This window comes from Enhydra lutris, unplaced genomic scaffold (assembly GCF_002288905.1).
Source record: "Enhydra lutris kenyoni isolate GAN:26980312 unplaced genomic scaffold, ASM228890v2 scaffoldscaffold3, whole genome shotgun sequence".
NCBI classification, from domain to species: Eukaryota; Metazoa; Chordata; class Mammalia; order Carnivora; family Mustelidae; genus Enhydra; species Enhydra lutris.
The window spans coordinates 47,110,750-47,131,578 of NW_019154087.1; the positions used below are offsets into that span (position 1 = coordinate 47,110,750).

The 20,829-nt window shown below is 35.6% G+C and overlaps 1 protein-coding gene across 1 annotated transcript in view; it reads right to left on the reverse strand.

Annotated features, from left to right (window-relative positions):
- Positions 1–358: 358 nt before the first annotated feature.
- Positions 359–20,829, reverse strand: part of LOC111155684 (microtubule associated protein 9) — a 32,459-nt gene continuing 11,988 nt past the window's right edge. Inside the window, exons 5-13 of the mRNA XM_022515981.1 lie at positions 15,758–15,851; positions 14,050–14,288; positions 12,152–12,222; positions 10,721–10,889; positions 9,702–9,791; positions 7,898–8,059; positions 7,621–7,766; positions 7,308–7,440; positions 359–787 (exon numbers count right to left, since the gene is read on the reverse strand). Of these exons, the coding sequence (XP_022371689.1) occupies positions 665–787; positions 7,308–7,440; positions 7,621–7,766; positions 7,898–8,059; positions 9,702–9,791; positions 10,721–10,889; positions 12,152–12,222; positions 14,050–14,288; positions 15,758–15,851 (1,227 nt within the window). The 3' untranslated portion in view covers positions 359–664. The remainder of the gene's footprint in view (positions 788–7,307; positions 7,441–7,620; positions 7,767–7,897; positions 8,060–9,701; positions 9,792–10,720; positions 10,890–12,151; positions 12,223–14,049; positions 14,289–15,757; positions 15,852–20,829) is intronic.

The window sequence follows — 20,829 nt, forward strand, 5'->3', positions numbered from 1 at the left end:
AGTGCCTACGATTGTCACCTTAAGTGTGGGACAGATAAAACTCATATTAAAACATAAGGCAAACTTTTGAAATAAAATGCCTCAAAGATTTGAGTTCTACTGAACTACTGCCTTAACTGACTGAAACTCTAACTTGCACAGTGCAAGTGCAACTGCTTGAGCTAAAGATCAGTTTAAAAAAAAAAAAAAAAAAATATATATATATATATATATATGTATGTGTATTTACATATATGCATACCCCCAGAGATGATTCCTTTTAAAACCTGAATCTATGTGCACAATCATTCACAGATTTCATTCATAATTTCTATGATTATAGTACCTAGATGGTTTCCTATTCTGGGGAATAAAACCACTTAAATACCATGCACAGCTTTGGGAAAGTGACCATGGATCATCTGATTGTAAGGACTGTCGGGATGTGATGGTCATTCGAATGTTAAGAGCAATCTGATTATTAGCTTCGCATCTGAGGCAGTTTACCTACAGTCCAAAAAAAAAGCTTTCAATTATTTCACTGATTAAACTCCATAGCATCTTTTCCATTGTTAGTGGAAATGGCTGGCATTTAATAAAAATAGACTCTACTAACTATAACTAATTGAATAAATAGTGGCTAAAATGGTGAATTGATAACTAAATAATGTAAAAATGAGAAGTATCAGAACACTTTTGAGAATACAGTTCTGCTTGGAGGGCTCCAGGGAGGAAGTGCCTCATTTTCCAGAAAGGGATGACGCTTCTTTTGTTTTCGTTCGATTCTTTCCTGCCTTTCTTTCTTTTCCTAAAGAAAAAATAGAAAACTTTAAATTTATATACATATATGAACATTATTTTCAAATCAAGTTGCTTGCTAAAGAACAAAGTAATCTATTATAAGACATTAAAATGTCACTTCCTATTTAACTGGTTATAAAGGAATAGCAGCTGAGTATATTGCTCATCTATATTACCAATAGGTACTAATGCATCACTTAATCACTTATTTTTTAATATTTAAAGTGATAATATTTAAACAAAATTATGAAAAATGGAGGGAAAAGACCTATAATTCCATAACTCAAAGAGAAAATTATGAGAAGTTAGTGATGACTTGAGAACAGAATCTCAGAACTTAATTTACTGGGTGCAAAGGTTGAATATGCCACGACCAGCAGGGACAATTCAAAATTTTTATAAATAGTTGAAAATTAAGTCTCATGTTTCTTTTCTTATTAAGTTTGAGCACATTATATTTTTCTTTAGCCCTTTCGTGATTTTTTTTTGCTTAATTATCTGGCTACAGGTATCGATGGTTTTAATGCTTAGTAATTTGTATATTTTCATATATATTATCTTTGCAGCACACATTTTACCTACATTACTGTCCTTTTTAGCAAAAAAAAAATGAACTATTTCAGCCGAGACAATTGTTTAAAGAGTAACATAATCAAAACTTGTGTGCCTACCACCTGCCTTATGAAAAAAAACGAGGACTTTTGAAGGTCTCTGTGTTCATTCCTCCATCATACTGCTTCCTCTCCACCCCAGTGAGGTAACCATTACTCTCAACTTGATGCTTATCACTTTGGCGCATCTCTTAGTACTTGTATTATAAATGAATTAATCTCAAAACAAGTAATTTTGTTTTGCATGTTTTTATAATTAGAGTAAAATGTAACATGCTGTACTTTTGCAGCTTCCTTTTTTATCCATCTTAATATTTCTAAGAACCACCTATGTGAATTACAGCTCTAGTTCATTGATATTCCATAGAATATTCATAGAGTTCCAGCATGTCAACTTATCACCATTTGTTAACCTATTTTTGTGTTGTTGAAAACATGATTCTTTTTTCCCCCTCGTAAACATCCCTGTTTAATGCCTTGTACTTATAAGTCAAGATTTTCTCTCCAAGTATCTACCTAGGAGTGAAACTGCTGGTATTAATATAATTTGCTGGGAAATGATTTATTTTCCAAACCAGCTGTAGGAATCCACCCCCCAAGCAGAACCTACATGGACTTTTTATGTTAACACATTAATGATTTTAAATTCAGTATCTGTTCATGTTTTCCTTTTTATTTCTATAGCACTTCTCGGTTTAGAAAAGCATCTTATCCCTGTGAGACTTGATAGTGTTTTGTTTTCCTTCAGTTCTTCTATTGTTTGGCATTTTATATTTAATGCTTAGGTGCTTTCGCTTTGCTTTGAAATGATCTCATGCCCAAATGTCACACAAATAACCCAAGTTACAGTTTCCTTGCATCTATTAATTTGTGTTATTTATTATATAGAGCACATCCTTCCTTGTCACAGGTTCTAAGAGGTCCTGGGTGGGGGTGTCTATTATTTTACTGGTATTATACTGCTTTGATTTGTGTTCATTCATCCAACTATTGAGCACCAAGATCCTACTCTGGGTCAAGCAGTATACTACAGGGGACCACATATAACGTGATTCTAAAATCCAAACACAAATTTGGTCCTTGTCGTTCAGGGGATTTTCAAAACAGACAGTTAACAAACAACAGATCATTTCAAATTGTGAGAATTTCTATGGAACATATAAAAAAATTGTTGTGATTGCTAAAGAATAAAACAGACTGCATGACTTCAAAGAAAAGTGGATTCAGGGAAAGTCATTTCAAAGTGAGAGCAGCCAGATAAGAGAAGCCCCTTGTGAGACGCACTGAGGAGAGAGCATTTCAAGCAGAGCGAGTAGTATGTGTGAGGGCTCGGACACGTGGGAGAAACGTGGGATGTGAGAGGAAACAAGAGGGCCACTGATAGCCAGTGTGACTAAACTGGGCAGAAGACAGGAGGAGGTGCCAGAAAAGAAAGGTGGGCGAGTGAGGTGGTATGGGGCCTGCATGCCAATGGTAACATCTGGAACAGAGGTAAGAGAAGAGAAGTCAACAAGTGCCATTGAGGAGAAAGGCAGAGAAATGAGAGACACCAGAGGAGCAAGGTACCCAGGGGATGTGACAGTTGCCAGAAGATGAAAGTGGCTAGGGAGAATGTTTGAGAGGTCTGGGGAATGCAGCAGCAAACAACACGTTGGATTGCTAGATGGTTTGGCAAACTAACTTTCGGAGTATAGTTTCAGTATAGTGATGGCAAAAGAGACAAGGCTGGAGTGTGCTGAAGGTGAAAAGGGTATGGAGTGTAAATAAAACTTCCTTAGAGGTTTAGCTATTAAAAAGGGGTAGTGAGATGTGTAACCACAACTGGAGGCAAATGAGGAATTAAGAATTAAGAATTCTACATCTTGGAAAGTGATGGGACAAATCCAGGAGAGGAGAATGCTGGTTCATGGGAGAGTAGGAGGTAAATTTATACTTTATTCCTTGATAGAAACAGTCCTCTACCTCATCTTATTTTGAAAATATTACCTTCTATATTCTCCCATTTTTATTATGCTGGATGAATTTTAGAATCATTTTGCTTCCCTGCACACACTCCCTTCAAAGAAAGGACTATGTGAGGATTACTATGAAAATTAAACATTAATCCAGGAATTCCTGAAATGTTAGCAGCACTAGCTCTTTTCATCCTGCAGCTCAGATTGTCTCTTCATTTCTCCAAGTCTCTGCTAGCACTATAGAGTTCGGTGGTTTCCTCATATTGGTGATTTTCTCAAAGAGCAGCAGTATCCAGGAACCTTAGATAGTGTCACCTCTACAGGCTGGACGGCTTGGGAGGGGCAGCATCTTGGTACATTATGAGGTGTCTATGATCCTTTCACCAGCAAGTGTATGAAATTAATGTGTCACAAGAAGAATACGATAATGCAAGGCTTCCATAAGCATACAATTATTCACATACAATAAAAGGAATGAAAAGAGGTATGAAATTCTTTTTTACTGTCTTAACATTTTGCCCCATGCTTGCTATTCCTACTAAAGCAAAGAGTGATTCTCCTTTCATAATCCTAACTAAGAAAAAAACAGCAGCAACAACAAACTGGGTCTCTGTTAAACACTGAAGTATCTTAGAGAGCGGCACACCCTCTAGCTAGGGAGCAGAAAAGCAGTGTGGGGATGAGTCCACAGAAACTGACTGCACATACCTCTTTTTGTCCATTCCATTTCACATGCGGAGAGAGAGGGAAACATGAAACAAGTCTGCTCTTAAAAGTAGGTGCTAAGAAAGTCAGAATAGGAAACAGGTAACTAATTATCAACCTTAATATCGATTAAGATGATCAAAAAGGTTATCTGGAGTAATCATTAAATGAATCTTGTTAAACAGTCCTTTTGAGTACTGTTTTTTGGAGTGTGAATTTTTTACTCATTTTCTTATTAATGGTAACTATTCATTAATCTGGGAACCAGCATAAAGAAGAGAGTCTTACTGATCTTTGACTATAACTTTCCCCTAAAACGATAACCCATCCAATGCTCATTACTTAAAGCAGGTTTTATAACAAAAGTTTGAGATGTTTAACTTTACATTAAAGTTGAAGTTCTTAGATTTCCATAAGGGGGTATTTTTCCATTCTTTCTAGAAACAAACTGCAATAAGAAACTGGCAAGTTGGAGGACTAGATCTGTAATGTGACTGGATGTTTTTATAAGTAGCATGATATTTGTCAAGGTTGTACTACATATCAAAACAAGTTATTTTCATCTTTGATAAGTTTTTGTTCTCCAGAGGACTGATTAGAATAAGAAAGTGGCCAAATACTGTAATAAAACATAATGTACCTAGCAGTGACTTAGTCATTAAGAAAATTCTATTCCCATCATCAAAAGTATGTGAAAATAAAACTGAAAAACATGTCAGTTTAGTTGCCCTAAGTGATATAGCACAGTTGGTATATGCTTCCTTGATAGAAGAGTTTTAATTTTTCTTTTTTTTTTTAATTTTATATATTTATTGGACAGAAAGAGAGATCACAAGTAGGCAGAGAGGCAGGCAGAGAGAGAGGGAGAAGCAGGCTCCCTGCTGAGCAGAGAGTCCAATGTGGGGCTCGATCCCAGGACTCCGAGATCATGACCCGAGCTGAAGGCAGAGTCTTAACCCACTGAGCCACCCAGGTGCCCCAAGTTTTAATTTTTCTTGAACCAAGGACTATTTAATAGTTTAAGGAAGCCATCATGAAACACTACCTTTTTCATTCAAACCATCCAACCAATTCTGATCACTTTTTTTTCTTACTGTTTTTCTGCATGGACTTAGCATAAAGTAGCACTAAAATCAATACATAAACAAGAAGAAATTCTGTTGGCCTATTTATTAGGATTGCATTAAATTTGTAAACTACTTCAGGAAGCACGGACATCTATAACATCATTATAAGACTGAGTGTTTCTATCCAAGAGCAGTGTGGATCCATGTTCTCAAGTCTTCATTTGTGTCCTGCAGTAGTATTCTAAAATTTTCTTCATAGTGGTCTTGTACATTTCTTAAGTTTATTCCTAAGTGCTTCATCTTTTTACCCTATCTTTAAATAGACTGCTTTGTGTCCTGCATGCCTCTCTAGCTACTGTTGGTTCTAAAGCTGATGTGAAAAAGTAAACAGTAACAGGGGCACCTGGGTGGCTCAGTGGGTTAAGCCGCTGCCTTCGGCTCAGGTCATGATCTCAGGGTCCTGGGATCGAGTCCCGCATCGGGCTCTCTGCTCAGCAGGGAGCCTGCTTCCCTCTCTCTCTCTGCCTGCCTCTCTACTTGTGATCTCTGTCTGTCAAATAAATAAATAAATAATTAAAAAAAAAAGAAAAGTAAACAGTAACAGTCAGAAATACTTTGAAAGACATGCTAGGAAGAAAGATTAACCAAAACAGATATGAAAACATATGAAGCCCTGATAATGAGACAGTACAGTGCTAGAATATGTACCATGAGATTTGAGATTGACCAATGGGACAGAAAGTCAAGAAATTGACCCTAAAATCTGGGAAGGTATCATATAATAAAGGCAGTACCTCAAATCAATGAATAAAAGATAGGCTATTTCATAGGAGATGAATTTGGAAAAAATAACATCAGAATCATATACCCCACTATTATGAAGGTAAATTACAAGCTGATCAAATGTTAAAATGTCAAGATATTAAAATTATAAAGTTATTAGAAGAAAAATGGGAGTACTTCTTTTAGCCTCAAGTTATAAAGAAAGCCTTTTCAATTATGCTTGAAAATCAGAACCTGAAAGATTGATAAATTTGACATCAGAAAATAAAATCAGTTCTTCATGACATAAAATACTATATGCAAAGTTTAGAAACCAACAAAACAATGGGCAAAAAGTAGTTGTAACTCCTACCAGAAATGATGGGTTAATTTCCCTAATACTTAAACAAGCTTCTAAAAATCAAGAAGAAAAAGACCAACAGAAAAATGTGGAAAGTCTATGAATTAACAGTTTCCACAAAAAATTATAAAAGGCCCTTATACAAATGAAAAGCTGCTCACGTTCAGTCCTAACCAGAGAAATACAACCACAAAATACCCTGGATGATATTTTTAACTAGCAGATGGATGTGAATTAAAAAAAAAAAAAGGTAGACAAGCATTCCTACTGGGAAGAAACCCTACTGGATCCCAAACCCAGCGGAGCAATTTTACACATTCTGGTTGCTGCAACACAGGACGTGCAACCACTCATATGAATGTGTCACCAACTCATATATAAAGTACTTATTCATAGGAATGCATTCTTAGCCAAATATTGATAAACATGCATATTTATAATGATATTTTAAGCCAGAAAATGGTATTTTGCTTAACATCAATGAAGAGTGACCATAAACATAAGTACATTAAAACAAACAAAAAATACAAAAAACAAAGTAATGTTAAGTCCAGCTAGACATTTTCCTCCCACACTTTCTACTTACTTTCTTTCATTAAAAAACACCAAAATGAAACCTTCTCCTTGAGGTCATTAGAAAGATCAAAAGAGAATTTTAAAAATGGAGTAACTTTCTCACTATTCAATCCCGTATTACTATGTGTCATGACGAGTCCCACCTAAAATAGCCTGGCATACCGTCAGCAATGCACTTGTCAGCTCTCCATGATTTTAGACGTAACAGTCATTGCAAAGGAAGAACAGGCGTGATTGGTAAGTAAATGAATGTCAGGATGCAGATAACGAAGAATATTCTGCCTGACATTTGAGTGCTTGAGGAAAGAGTAAAAGCATCAACAGAAATGAGTAAATCGAAGACAATAGGACGGACACAGAGAGAGAACAAGATTCCACAAGGCAGCTTCAGGTAAAAATGGTCAGTAGGCAGAGACAAAGAGAACTGGATGGAAAAGTCACGAATAAAGTGCATTCACAAGACACAAGTGCATTAACAGACAATACCTACCAGCCATTTTTCATATTCATCAATAGCTTGCTTATCTTTATCTTTTTTCTCTGCTCTTTTCAGTTCTTCTCTTCTTTTCTCATTTATTTTCTCTTTCTCCTTTTCTTTGAAAAAAGCATCCTTCTTTTCATTCCTATGTAGGATATTACAGAACACTGGATGGTTAAAGGGGAGGATAGAATAAAGATTCCTGAATATAGCTTTGCAATAATGAGATGGCAATGCTTTAGTAAATTTCAAGCAAATAACCTTTTCAAGAGCCTTAAAGTGTTATTCACTTGGAAACTATCAAATAGCTCTCATTTGGGATTACCATTTCTCAACAGCAGTTAGGTTATCTTTCCTTTTCTCAGCAATCGTCTCCTCCTCTTTCTGCTTCTTTGCTCTTTCATATTCTCTCTCCTTTTTATTTTTCTCTCTAAGATATTCCATCTTTTTCTCTTTCCATCGTTCAAAGGCCTGAAAAAGTACACAATGATTTTCTTATTAACCGTGAAAATGATCAATAAGGAGAGCCAGAGCTAGTCACTAATCTCCAGTAGTCAGAGAAGGCAAAATCATGCCGCCAGGGACTTCAAGCCGCCAAGTACCTGCAGTGCTTCTTCCTTTCTCACGGCATTTTCTTCCTCTGTTTTCTTCTTGTTTTTGGCCTCAAGCCTTTTTTGGGCAGCTATTTTCTTTGCTTCCTTTTCTTTCATAGCCTTCCAGGCTTCAAAGGATGCTAATGCTTCTTCTCGCTTAGCAGCTCTTTTCTGTTTCAAAGATGTAAGAGACAGACATATAAACAAGTGGACAGACAGCGGCAGATACAGACACATACAGATTGTGTTGAATTCACTTCATCATCGTCATTTCTAGACCTTGTTGTTCAGGGCAGGTAATTTTTTTAGAATGGTTGAGACACGTAGATTTAGAAAAAAAGTATTATCGGAATTATTCATTACAGTTTAAAATGTCCTTTTCTAATAAACCCGTTTATTAGATATTGATCTGCTATTCATGGGAAAGAACTCTTTTTTGGAAGCCTACTAAACAAACGTTATCAAAATAAACTATAATGGCCTGAGTGCTACTGCAAAATGCTCAGAATAAAACATTCCATTACAAGGAAAAAATCAGGAAAGTTTCAGGCTTATAAAGTAAGAGTGAACTCAACTGGCCAAGTCCTGCAGAAAGCCCCGGATCTTTGCTTTGAACTTGAATTTTGATTGACATCAAAGCATAAAACTGTTATAAAATAAACACAGCCAGGATGCTGAAACTCAGTGCCAAACTGAGAAAAATGTAGATGAGGGTATGGTAAGTATGTTATGACTTGACTTACCACCATCTAATCCCATTATATTCTCTGCCTTATTGCTTAATGCTAAACGACATGAAGTCTTATAAAAAAAACACACTTTAGAAGTAAAGGTACAAGCCACCTCAGCGAGTTGTGACGATGACAGGAGAAGGTGTCGGGCTCGGAGCTCAGCCATCTAAGGCCGCAAAACTGCTGATGGGGATGCAGGCACACCCCTGAATGCTTCTCCATGCAGTACCAGGCATTGGGGAACCCGGTTTCCTTCTGAATCCTTTTAGTACTGGACAGCACAGGGAAGGGCTTCTAACTCAGAAGTCGGGAGGGAACTAAGCATGTTGTGGACCACAGGCAGGAGTTAGAGGTAGAGACTGAAGTACAGGCCAGAGTAAAATAAGAGTCCACCTCCAGTAAGTGGGAAGGATACCAGTCAAGAGCTCACATGGGCGTTAGTATTTTTTTCCCCCAAAGGCGTTAGTCTTTTTTTTTTAAAGATTTTATTTATTTATTTGACAGACAGAGATCATAAGTAGGCAGAGAGAGAGAGAGGGAAGCAGGCTCCCTGCTAAGCAGAGAGCCCGATGTGGGGCTCGATCCCAGGACCCTGAGATCATGACCTGAGCCAAAGGCAGAGGCTTTAACCCACTGAGCCACCCAGGCGCCCCTCCATAAGCGTTAGTCTTAAGGACACGTATAAAATTCAAGATGGAAAAGAGGAAAACTGGAGGTTCATATCTGCTGATCCTTTATGCTCCTGGCTAAGTTGTAAGACTGAAGTCAATTTTTAACAGTGAAAAGTTAAGTAAGAGTGAATAGGTAGTCACAAGTAATAGTACGTTCCTAAATCAGTAGTGTCGAATATATTCCACACATAAAAAAATCAGAAATCTCTGCATATCTGTTTTCATGTGAGATGGTTATATTTATATCAAACTAAAAATGTATGAAGTGCCAGAGAAATAAAATCAGTAATCAATTCTTATATATCCATGTTATTTTGCCATTTAAAAAACAGTGGATTTAGAAATGTTACTCAGAGATATTTTACTAACTTAAAAACCCAGAATATTTTCCATTTCTATATTTCAGAATACCTGTTCATTTTGGATCCTTAAGTTTTCACTTTCGATCCTTTTAATTCTGTGCATTTCATGTAAATACACATTTTTCTTTTCTAACCACTCCTGTGAAAACAAGAAAAAAGTATATAATATTCAGTTTCCCAAATGACTCAGAATTCTTATTCATTTCTGAAATATTTGATAGAAATTTTATTTTACGATTTTATTTATTTGAAAATGGGAGAGAGAGAGAGGGAGAGAGAAAACAGCAGGGGGGAGGGACAGAAGGAGAAGCAGACGCCCCACTGAGCAGGGAGCCTGATGTGGGACTCGATTATGACCTGAGCTGAAGGCAAACACTTAACCAACTGAGCCACATGAGCACCCAAGAAATTTTAAAAAAGCAAAATACAAAATGTAGAAATTCTATATAAACTAGTATCACTTTTCTTTTTCTGATAATATTCTAATATATAAAGATGAGTTAAGAAAATAAAACTTATCTTAGTTTTAACAACAGACTTTGAAGATTGAACATAATGGCTATATAAATGAACATTTTTCTCCAAAATTTACAAGTATAATTTTCTAAAGTGTACTATTTTGTAAAACAAACAAGACAAAAAAAAAAAAAAAAAGGATGTCTTTGGGAACTGTGAAAAAAAATCAGGAAAGTCTTGTTCTGTATAAGCTTAATGCAAAGTCTCAGGAAAAAATTAAAACTCTTTGTGTTCTTAACAATATACATTTTAAAGAGAAAAAGTATAAAAACATGTATAGACTTTAACAGTATTTTTGCTTTTATCATATTTTCATAAGTTGCTATGGCATATTCTCTTAAACAACCATGATCGGTTCAGCAAAGCTTGGAAGGAAGTATTCTAGTAAAATAAAAAAACCTCTGGGTTGCTCAGGTATTATAAAAGAACATCTTTCCTAATAAATTAAGTATTAAGCCATCATTTCTGATAGGGTCTTTTTATTCCTTGGTAAACAGGTAATCTTATTACGTGATCAGTTCTTCATTTTTTGTTATATGTTTTCCTTTTTACCTGATAAACAGCTGCCCTTATGCTGTCCGCTCTTTCAGGTTCTATGTTCTGTTTCTGTGAGGGCTTTTGGTCCAAGACTTTCAAAGTCCCTAAATAGTGAGAAGAGGTAGTTGTTGATGGAGGTCTCCTTACAGAATTAGATTTCTTTAAGAACTCAGGGGTCATTAATCTGAAAAGATCCAAATAAATCAACAGAAAATATTAGTTGTACTTGGTAGAAGAAAAATTCACTAGAATTCACAACTACTATATTTGAAATTATATTGTAAATTAATAAATTATAAGTATTTTGAAAGTGATGATAAAACAGGAAAATGATGATAGTTTTTTCTTCATCTACTAAAGCTTCAAATGGATGCTCTTTCAAGATATTTATATTAGAACATTTTATTTTTTTTTTAATTTTTATTTATTTTTTTTTAAAGATTTTATTTATTTTTTTGACAGACAGAGATCACAAGTAGGCAGAGAGGCAGGCAGAGAGAGAGAAAGGAGGAAGCAGGCTCCCTGCTGAGCAGAGAGCCCGATGTGGGGCTCGATCCCAGGACCCTGGGATCATGACCTGAGCCGAAGGCAGAGGCTTTAACCCACTGAGCCACCCAGGCGCCCCTATTAGAACATTTTCAAGAAAAATGGACTACATCTCAAGTTACACGGAAAGAAAAAGTATTAATAAAGTAGATTTTAAGTCTCTTGTATCATTTTGTTACAATAAACAACTCTAAATATAAAGTTAGAACAGCATCCTCTATTTCAGGGGTTGGCAGGAAAATATGGCCCATGATCCAGTTTGGTACAGTCTATTTATTTCTTAAGTTTACTGCACCACAACTATTCCCCTGCTACACCAGCAGAACCGAGTAGTTACAACGGAGACCATACGGCCTACAGAGTCCAATACATGTACTAACTGGCAATTTACAGTTAAAGTTTGCGGACTCTAGTTTCATTTGATTTATGGTAATTGAAAAGACTGAGAAGGTTCTGATTATCATTTATGAGTTAGGCATTCGTTGCCATCAGTGGGAATGAAGCAATATGGAGTCTTCTCATCTCAATAAACCAACTTAGTCCACAGAACCTCGAGGTTTTAAGTACAATTTTCATGTGTGGGACAAAGGTGTTTAATAGAGAAGTATAATGCTGGACTTCAGCTTTATTACTGATATGTACTGTCGCAGGAAAAACAGGACAGAAACTCCATCCTAGGAACAATGCAGAGTATAGAGAACACCTAACCAACTCCTTTCATAAAAGAATATGATCAACTGAGGAGTTTTATCATGAAGTAATGACCTCATTCAGTTCATGAGATGGGAGTTTAAAGAAAATCAAATAATATCAAATGAAATTCACTTTACAGAAGTTAAATTAAAACTAGCTTCATTGGAATGTACATTCATTAATGAGGGATAACGACAGCTTTATTACCTGCCAGATGCACTGGAAGCTCTAGTATTTGTTGACTTTTTAGTCTTCATATTTCTATCTTCAATTGTTTTCTATTAAAGAGAAAATACCACAGATGGATTACTCACTGTAACTGTCATAGTTACTGCCTAGAGGCCAGGAAATCAATGTTTTTAGAGCATCTACTATGTGTCAAGTGCAGCGGCTACTGGAAACTAATAAGGATACTACATTTTAGAAAGGGTTGACGGACATGAAACACAAAACCAAATGTGAGTCATGATGGAGATAAACTAGGGTCCAGTGTGACTAGGGTGAGCAGTTACGTTAATGACAATGACCAGGAAAGGCCTCCATGAGGTCTTTATTTTTTTTTTTTAATTATTTATTTATTTGACAGACAGAGATCACAAGCAGGCAGAGAGGCAGGCAGAGAGAGAGGAGGAAGCAGGCTCCCCTAGAGAGCAGAGAGCCCGATGCGGGGCTCGATCCCAGGACCCTGAGATCATGACCTGAGCCAAAGCCAGAGGCTTAACCCATTGAGCCACCCAGGTGCCCCTGGCCTCCCTGAGGTCTTGACAGCAGTGTCAAGAAAAACCATGGCGAAAAGGGGGCCCGCATGAAGGAAGGTCTGTGGGAAGAAAGAAGCAGTAAGTACTAAGAGCCTGAGAAGGGAAAGAGCTTGATAACTTTGAGAAAGAGAAAGTGAACGATGCCAATGCACAGCGAATGGCAGCGAGAGTGGATGAATATATAGTCAGAGAAAAATGGTGTGAGGTCCTGAGGATGTGGGAAGGAGTTTGCATTTTATTCTTCTGATGACAATCCAATCGAGACCTTAGCAGGGGAGTGATGTGATTTAGACTTGAGGAAGATCCCTCAGGACAGAGTAAGGATAAAGCCAAGGATTCAATCAAATGAAATGTTATGCTCTTACTTGTTATACAAAATTGCCTGCTGTTATTGAGAATTGCCGCTATTAGACATTTCTAGGATCCTGTCTGTAAGTTCCAGAATACGCTTTTTCTTTTTAAGGAGAAACTTCTCTACTTTACACAGACAGATCAGTGAAGTGAGACCACAGATGTAAGCACATCACTAACTTGGCATAAGAGACTTTTCCTGAAGAAAGTGGTTATGAACAATATAACTGGAACATGGTTTAATGAACCATCTCCATAAATTTTAATACAAAGCACTAATATTCTGTATTATAAAAGTCCTCCTCAACCACAGGTTTTCAACTAGCGCTGTTACCTTCCCCAAGATTAGGTATACATAGCCACCAGCTAACTATAGCTATAAGGTATAAAGACTAAATTCAAGAGGAATAAAGACTAAAAGTGCTGTACCATAAATTTTAAAAAACTATAGTTTTCTGACACATTATAGTATAGCGACGAGTAATCCTACACACCAAAAATCTGGTTCTCAAGGTAATAATAGTAATAATAATGTTTGTGATAATAATCCTGTCCATCCTTTTAAGTAAGCAAGATGGTGATACCATGTCTTAAGGATTTTCCTTAAAATTTCTAAAATGTTTAAAAATGATACCTAAAAGAATAACTTTCACTAATTCAAAACCTCAGAAGTTGTTCCAGATAGCTATATTTTTATAATACGGAGACCTATAGAAACCTACCCACTTATGAGTTTGTATTTCTGAGATATTTAAGAGTATATTATGATCATATGCCTTTGATAATTTTTAAGAAAATACTTTTATTATATTCACTGTAAACCTTCCCCGAAGTAAAACTCTACTGACTCTATTGTCTACCTGACAATATGTCATTATCAAAAGATGAGTTTTCCACAGACAATTCAGAAGTACATAATGTGGCAGATAAAATATTTAAAAAGGTCTATTTTGAGTTTTAAACTGTAGTATAAAAGGCATAATTTCATATAAATACCTTTGAAGGCTCTGTTGCATCAGTAGATACTAAGATACTCTGAGCTTTCAACAATGGTGGATCAACTGTTAAGTCATTCATCATCAGTTCAGCTTTCTCCTTTTCTTCTTCAAGGTCATCGGTTATCACTTGACTTTCCTGGGATTTCTCAATTGGAGGAGTGACAAAGTCTATTAAGAATGAATTCTCTTCATTTTCATTTGAACTCATGTGGTTTTCAGGGAGTTCTTCATTTTGATCTATTTTGAGACAGAGTCACAAAACTAAAAATCCCTTCTGAACTAATAACAGATTCATTTGCTTTCTACTAAAAGGAGTGTTTACAAACTCTTTGTCTTGCAGAATACAGTAAGGGGGAGCTATTGTATTCAACCTGAATAAACTTTTCTCCAAAGTGATCTATGAAAGAGAAAATGGCTACTCAATCTACAAAAACACTTGACATATCTAACACTTAGAAAAAAATATATGAGTAAAAAAATGGAATAACTATCCTAAAGCAAAAGACACACCAAAAGCTCCTGTTGATGATAAACCAAGTAAGTAGGCCGGCAATATCTATTCTATTCAAAGTCTGGCCTTCTTAGCTGGGACAAGAGGCTATGTAAGCTGGAGGCACACTTCTCTATGTTACCAGAGGCACAATCAGTACTGCTGTAAACTTGTATAGGTGCAGGGGAACCAAGAACCCATGCACTTTTAGAAGAGTCATCACACCAAATAAAGCCATCCTCCAGACAGCTTTATCCCTGCTAAGATGCCTGCCTTTATTAACAGGCACTAAAGGTGAGCCTGATGCTTATCCTTTCTGTGCTCCAAAGGACAGTCTCAGGCTCTGGCATGAGAAGATTCCATTTTGCTATCACAGAACTGCTTCCGTTATTCTGTCTGCCCCACTTTGGAATGTTCAACAGAAAGAAATCAATCACCAACAGCTCTACTCGGAGCCACCTGCTGGCCAACCTTGTCTCTTTATTGTCAAAGTCTTAATTCTGCTGCTTTCATCAAAGCCATCTTTGAAACCTACTTTGCAATAAGCAGGAGTTAAGATAATTTTGTAATAGAGTCAGACCTGTTCATCTGGAGAGCACTCATGACTCCAAGTACCATCAGTGGATTCTTTAGAGCTGCTAATCAATGTGTTCAGTAAAAAGAACAACTATGGAGCCAAAGATTCAAATTACAGCTCCGTTACTGACCTTGGGTATGTTTCTCAATATCTCTGCACTTCAGTTTTTCTCATCTGTAAAATGGCAAAAACTATACTACACAGCAAGCACTTAATAAATGTTACACATCTCGGTCCTAGAAACAGCGATGCCTTTTTAGCTCTCATGAAGCTCTAAGTCATAGGACTAAGGAAAGAAATACATCATCTCTCACACTTACTGCATGCTTACCATGACACTGTTCTCTTGTGCTTTACATGTATCATTAACCCATTTAGTTCTGATGGCCACTGTGTGGGGTAGGTTGCTCTTATGATCCCCATTATAAGATCAGTATACAGGGCCAGAGAGATTAGTTACTTTACTCTTGGAACTGTGTCTAGTTCTGCATCTAAAATCACATGGTTAGTAAATAGCACAATTTGAGGCAAATATAAACCTGTCATTCCTATAACTATGTATTCTTTCTTTTACAAATAGGATTCTAAGCAGTATAGAGTTCACACATAAACTAAGATGTAATAATTTGATACAACCACCTTTTATGGATGCTTTTCCTCCAGATCCTGGTGAAAAGGAATCTCCAAGACTTTCTTTAAGGGACGACGATGATAAACTTGTTAAACATGGATCCTGTTTAAAAAAAAAAGAAAGAAAGAAAGAAAGAATTTACTATGTAGGTTTAGTTCTTAAGATTTGTGGTAGGGCAACAGCATTATTAAGACTATTTTGTAAGTCTGAAATCATCATAATTAGGAGTTTGCTGTTGAAACACCAAAAGCATTAAGCCTATGGAGGCTAACATGCTTTACTTGTAAGACTTGATGGCTTGATCATTAAAAGGGGTCACTAAAGAGCTATTCTAGTTCTTGAGCCAGCATCTCGATATTTGTTTTCAGTGATTTTCAAAACTCTTGCTCTCAAATCAAATCTCATAAATATTTGAGATGAAGATGTGATATCTTTTTCTCTAATTCTTATTTCTAAGAAAGCATAAAGGAGACAGTAGGCAAAAACCCTTGGTGTCAAATATTACTATTTGGCAAATGAAAGCAATTTATAAAACCAAGTAAACAGCTACTACCAAATATTTAGATAGAAATAGTATAGATTTCATGCACTTGAGTTTTCCTCAAAATTCTGAAAATTCTATCTGAAATGAAATAATTGTGTGTCTGAACTACACATCTCTTTAGAGAATAGTAATCTAGCCAAAAGTTGATGGTATCACACTGTAATAAGTTTGACTTTGTTGTATAAATAATAAATTCTATTTTTTATTTCCACAATATTTTATGGTACAAAGACAATTATTTGTTAAAAGCAGTAAATAGAAACCATCTAGGAAGATGACAAAAGGGATGAAACATAGGAATCTACCTCGAGAGACAAAGTTTTGCAGAGGAGACTGGCAAGTTAGTAGCTTTATGTCTGAGTTCACCCATCTGTGCAGCTCAAGTGGTACAAGGTTACAGCCTTACTGGGCTAGCTTAAGGGAGCAGAGGATAGAGTCTAGGACTAGAAGATCAGCCAGTAAGTTTGAGGAAGAGCTGCAGTAGGCATGAACCCCAAAATCTTCATATAAAATTCACTCAAAATTCTTTGCTCATCTATGCATGGCATAGAAAAGACATCAGAGAAGATCCTATAAAATCACAGCAGTTACAAATTGAAAGAACTAAGCAGAGATTTCCATTGGTATCTGGAGCAAGGGAGACAGAGTTGGGAATTTGAGTTCAGCCACAATATCTGTATACTAAAACGTTATTCAGAGGAACATAACAAATCTAGAATCTCTATAACATAATCATTCACAATGTCCTGTATTCAATCAAAAAATTACCAAATAGGTAAAGAAATGGAAAATGGTGGCACATACTCATGAAAATAAAAACAAAAACCACAAGAACAGTCCTTGGAAACCAACCTAGAGATGACCCATATATTACAATTAACCTTTAAAGTAGGCATTATAAGTATGTTCAAGCACTTAGAGGAAATGCACGCATGGAAGCTGACACAAATGGGATCTTAAAGATACTAGAAATATAAAAATACCAATGGACATTATACAGTTGGACACTACAATACTGAAATAAGAAATTTGCTGGATAGATAACAGCAGATCAAGATGGCAGAACATGGCTGTGAACTTGATGACAGAGCAATACAAATTATTCAATCTGAAAAACAAAGGGAATAAAGACTGAAGAAACATAAACAGAATTTTAGAGATTAGATGAGACATACCAAAGATTTCAGTACTAAAAGAAGAGAAAAGAAAACTAGGGCAGGAAAAAATATTTTAAAACTTCCCATTTTCTTAGAAAGTACCAGCTTATAGATCCTGAGAACTCAAAGAAACCCAAGCAAATACTTTTTAAAAACACACACATCTAGTTACTCTGTAGTCAAATGCTGTAATACAAAATTGAAAAAAAATCTTGAAAAGCAGTCAGAAAAAAAAAAAACCAAAACAAGACATATTTAGGAAGGCAACAAAATGAATTATCACTGATTTCTCACCAGAAATAATACAGGCCAGGAACAATGGAAACCTATAAAGAGTTGCGAGGATGAGAAGGGAACTGTTGGCCCCGAAGCATATATTCAGCTAACCATCCTTCAAAAATGAAAATGAAATAAATATTTTTTAGGTAAGTAAGACTGAAGAACCCATCACTAGCGAAACAAAAATAAGTTCTTAAATTGAAGGGAAATAATACTAGAAGGTAATTTGGACTTACAGGAAGGAATAAAAATAAAGATCCTCAGAAATGCTATATTATAATTTAAGAAAACTATAAATATTTATTCTTTTAATTTTTTAAAAGTGGAAGACAAAAAATTTTGTTTAAAGAGAAACTGTAACACTGAATTGTGAGGATTATATCATATATAAATGTAGTGTAATATGACAACAATAGCAGGATGGATGAGGGAATATATGGAACTACACTATCACAAGATTTCTATATTAAATATGAAATAGTATAGTATCTAAGTAGACTGATAATTCATAGCTGCATCTTGTAATCCACACAGCAACTACTAAAAACATAACACAAATAAGTACAGCTAAAAAGGCAACAGAGGAATCAAAATTGGAAACTAAAACCCATGTGGTTAACTCTCAAAAAAAATAAAAAAGGGCAGGGAAAACATTATAGAGGAACAATAAATCAACTAAATAAAATGAAATAAACAGAAAACCCACAGCAACAAATCAGTCCCAAATTAAAAGTAAATGGACTCTATACTCACAAATGGAATAGAATTAAAAAGCAGACTGTCAGACTTGATTAAAAAAAAAAGTAATACCAAATAATTATTACAAAAGTGTTATTATAAAAAATTAAATAAAAAAGAAAGTCACAAATAGTTTGAAGAGAATTATAGGAAAATGTACACCATGCAAATACCAGTAATAAGAAAGCTGAGATATCAGGCTAAGCAAACTGCAAGATAAGGAGTATTACCAGGGGTAGAAACATTTCATAATGTAAATAGGGTTGAGACATAATGATAATAAATGTGTATGTGTCTAACAACAGAGTCATAAAACACTGACAGAACTAAAGGGAAGTGGAGACACATTCACAAACATAACTGGAGATTTCAACACCCCTTAGTTAATATTTGGTAAAACAACTAGACACAAAAACAGTGAGGATGGAGAAGATTCAGAGACATTACCAGCCACCTTGAGCAAACTGAAGTTATAGAACATTACACCCAATGTCTGCAAAAGTTACGTTCTCTATAAATGCAAATTGAACTTTCATAAGATACACTTAGGCTGAGCCATAAAAAAAAAACCTAAAGAATTTTTTTAAATGTGAAATCATGTAAAATATATTCTCTGCTCATAACAAAATCAAATTACAAATCAATACAAAATTACATCTAGAGAAGATCCAAATATTTGAAAATAAAACTAATCACCACAAAATAACCAGTCAAAAAGGAAATTAGAAAATACATTTAAAGAAAATATATTTAAAGAAATGACAGTGAAAATGAAAGGCATCAAAAAAATGGGGTGCTCCTCTACTGGGTATTTACCCCAAAGATACAGATGTAGTGAAAAGAAGGGTCATCTGCACCCCAATGTTTATAGCAGCAATGGCCACGGTTGCCAAACTGTGGAAAGAACCAAGATGCCCTTCAACGGACGAATGGATAAGGAAGATGTGGTCCATATACACTATGGAGTATTATGCCTCCATCAGAAAGGATGAATACCCAACTTTTGTAGCAACATGGACGGGACTGGAAGAGATTATGCTGAGTGAAATAAGTCAAGCAGAGAGAGTCAATTATCATATGGTTTCACTTATTTGTGGAGCATAACAAATAGCATGGAGTACAAGGGGAGTTAGAGAGGAGAAGGGAGTTGGGGGAAATTGGAAGGGGAGGTGAACCATGAGAGACTATGGACTCTGAAAAACAATCTGAGGGTTTTGAAGGGGCGGGGGGTGGGAGGTTGGGGGAACCAGGTGGTGGGTATTAGAGAGGGCACAGATTGCATGGAGCATTGGGTGTGGTGCAAAAACAATGAATACTGTTACGCTGAAAAGAAATAAAAAATTTAAAAAAAAATGGGGTGCTCCTAAAGCAGTGCGGAGAGGGAAATTTATAGTTGTCAATGGTTTTAATAGAAAGGATAAAAGGCTTAAAATCAATGAACCCATTTTCTAACTTAAGGGTGTAAGTAAATTAAACCCAAAGAAAGTAATAATAATAAGTGAAAATCAGTGAAATTAGAAACAAACAATAGTGAAAATTAACAAAGTCAAAGTTGGTTAGAAAAGTTAGGAAAGTTTAATAAAACTGGATAATGCCTATCAAGATTTAACAAGGAAGACAGAAAACATAAACTTTTTATTAGAAATAAAAGATGGAATGTTATGATAATCCCACTGTCATCAAAAGGATAAAAAATATCACAACCTCCCATTTATAAGTTCAAAATCTTAGATGAAATGGACAAATTTCTTAATAAGACATAAATTACCAAATTGATGAAACAGGGAATCTGAATACCAAAATAATGTATCCAAAAATAAAATTTACTGTCAAGTATCTCTTCACAAAGAAAATTCCACATTGATTTCACTAGTGAATTCTCTCAATTAAGGAAAAAAAAATTGATACCAAACTTTTGGTTTCATACCAAACAAACTTTTAGAAAAAAAGAGGAAGAGATATTCCCCAACTCATATGATACCCAAGCCTGATAATAACATTGTAAGGAAATAATTATAGGTAAATAGCCCTGTAAATATGGATGTAGAAGTCTTAACAAAACACTAACAAATCAAATCCCACAATAAAATATTCTACCATGATCAACCAGATTTTATCCCAGGAATGCTTAGTTTGACATTTGTACATATATATGTATCATCTCCACTCCCCTTGCTCTCTTCTCTATCTCTCTCTCACACAAACACACACAAAGGAAAGGTGGGAGATGAGGATGGTAAGAAAGCAAATGTCACCATTTCAAGATCCAAAATTTCAAGATATTTGAAGGAAGATAAGACAGTAGGAGGAGAGGCATGATATCAAGAGGGAGTGTACACAAAGTTAAAAAGTCTTGATCATA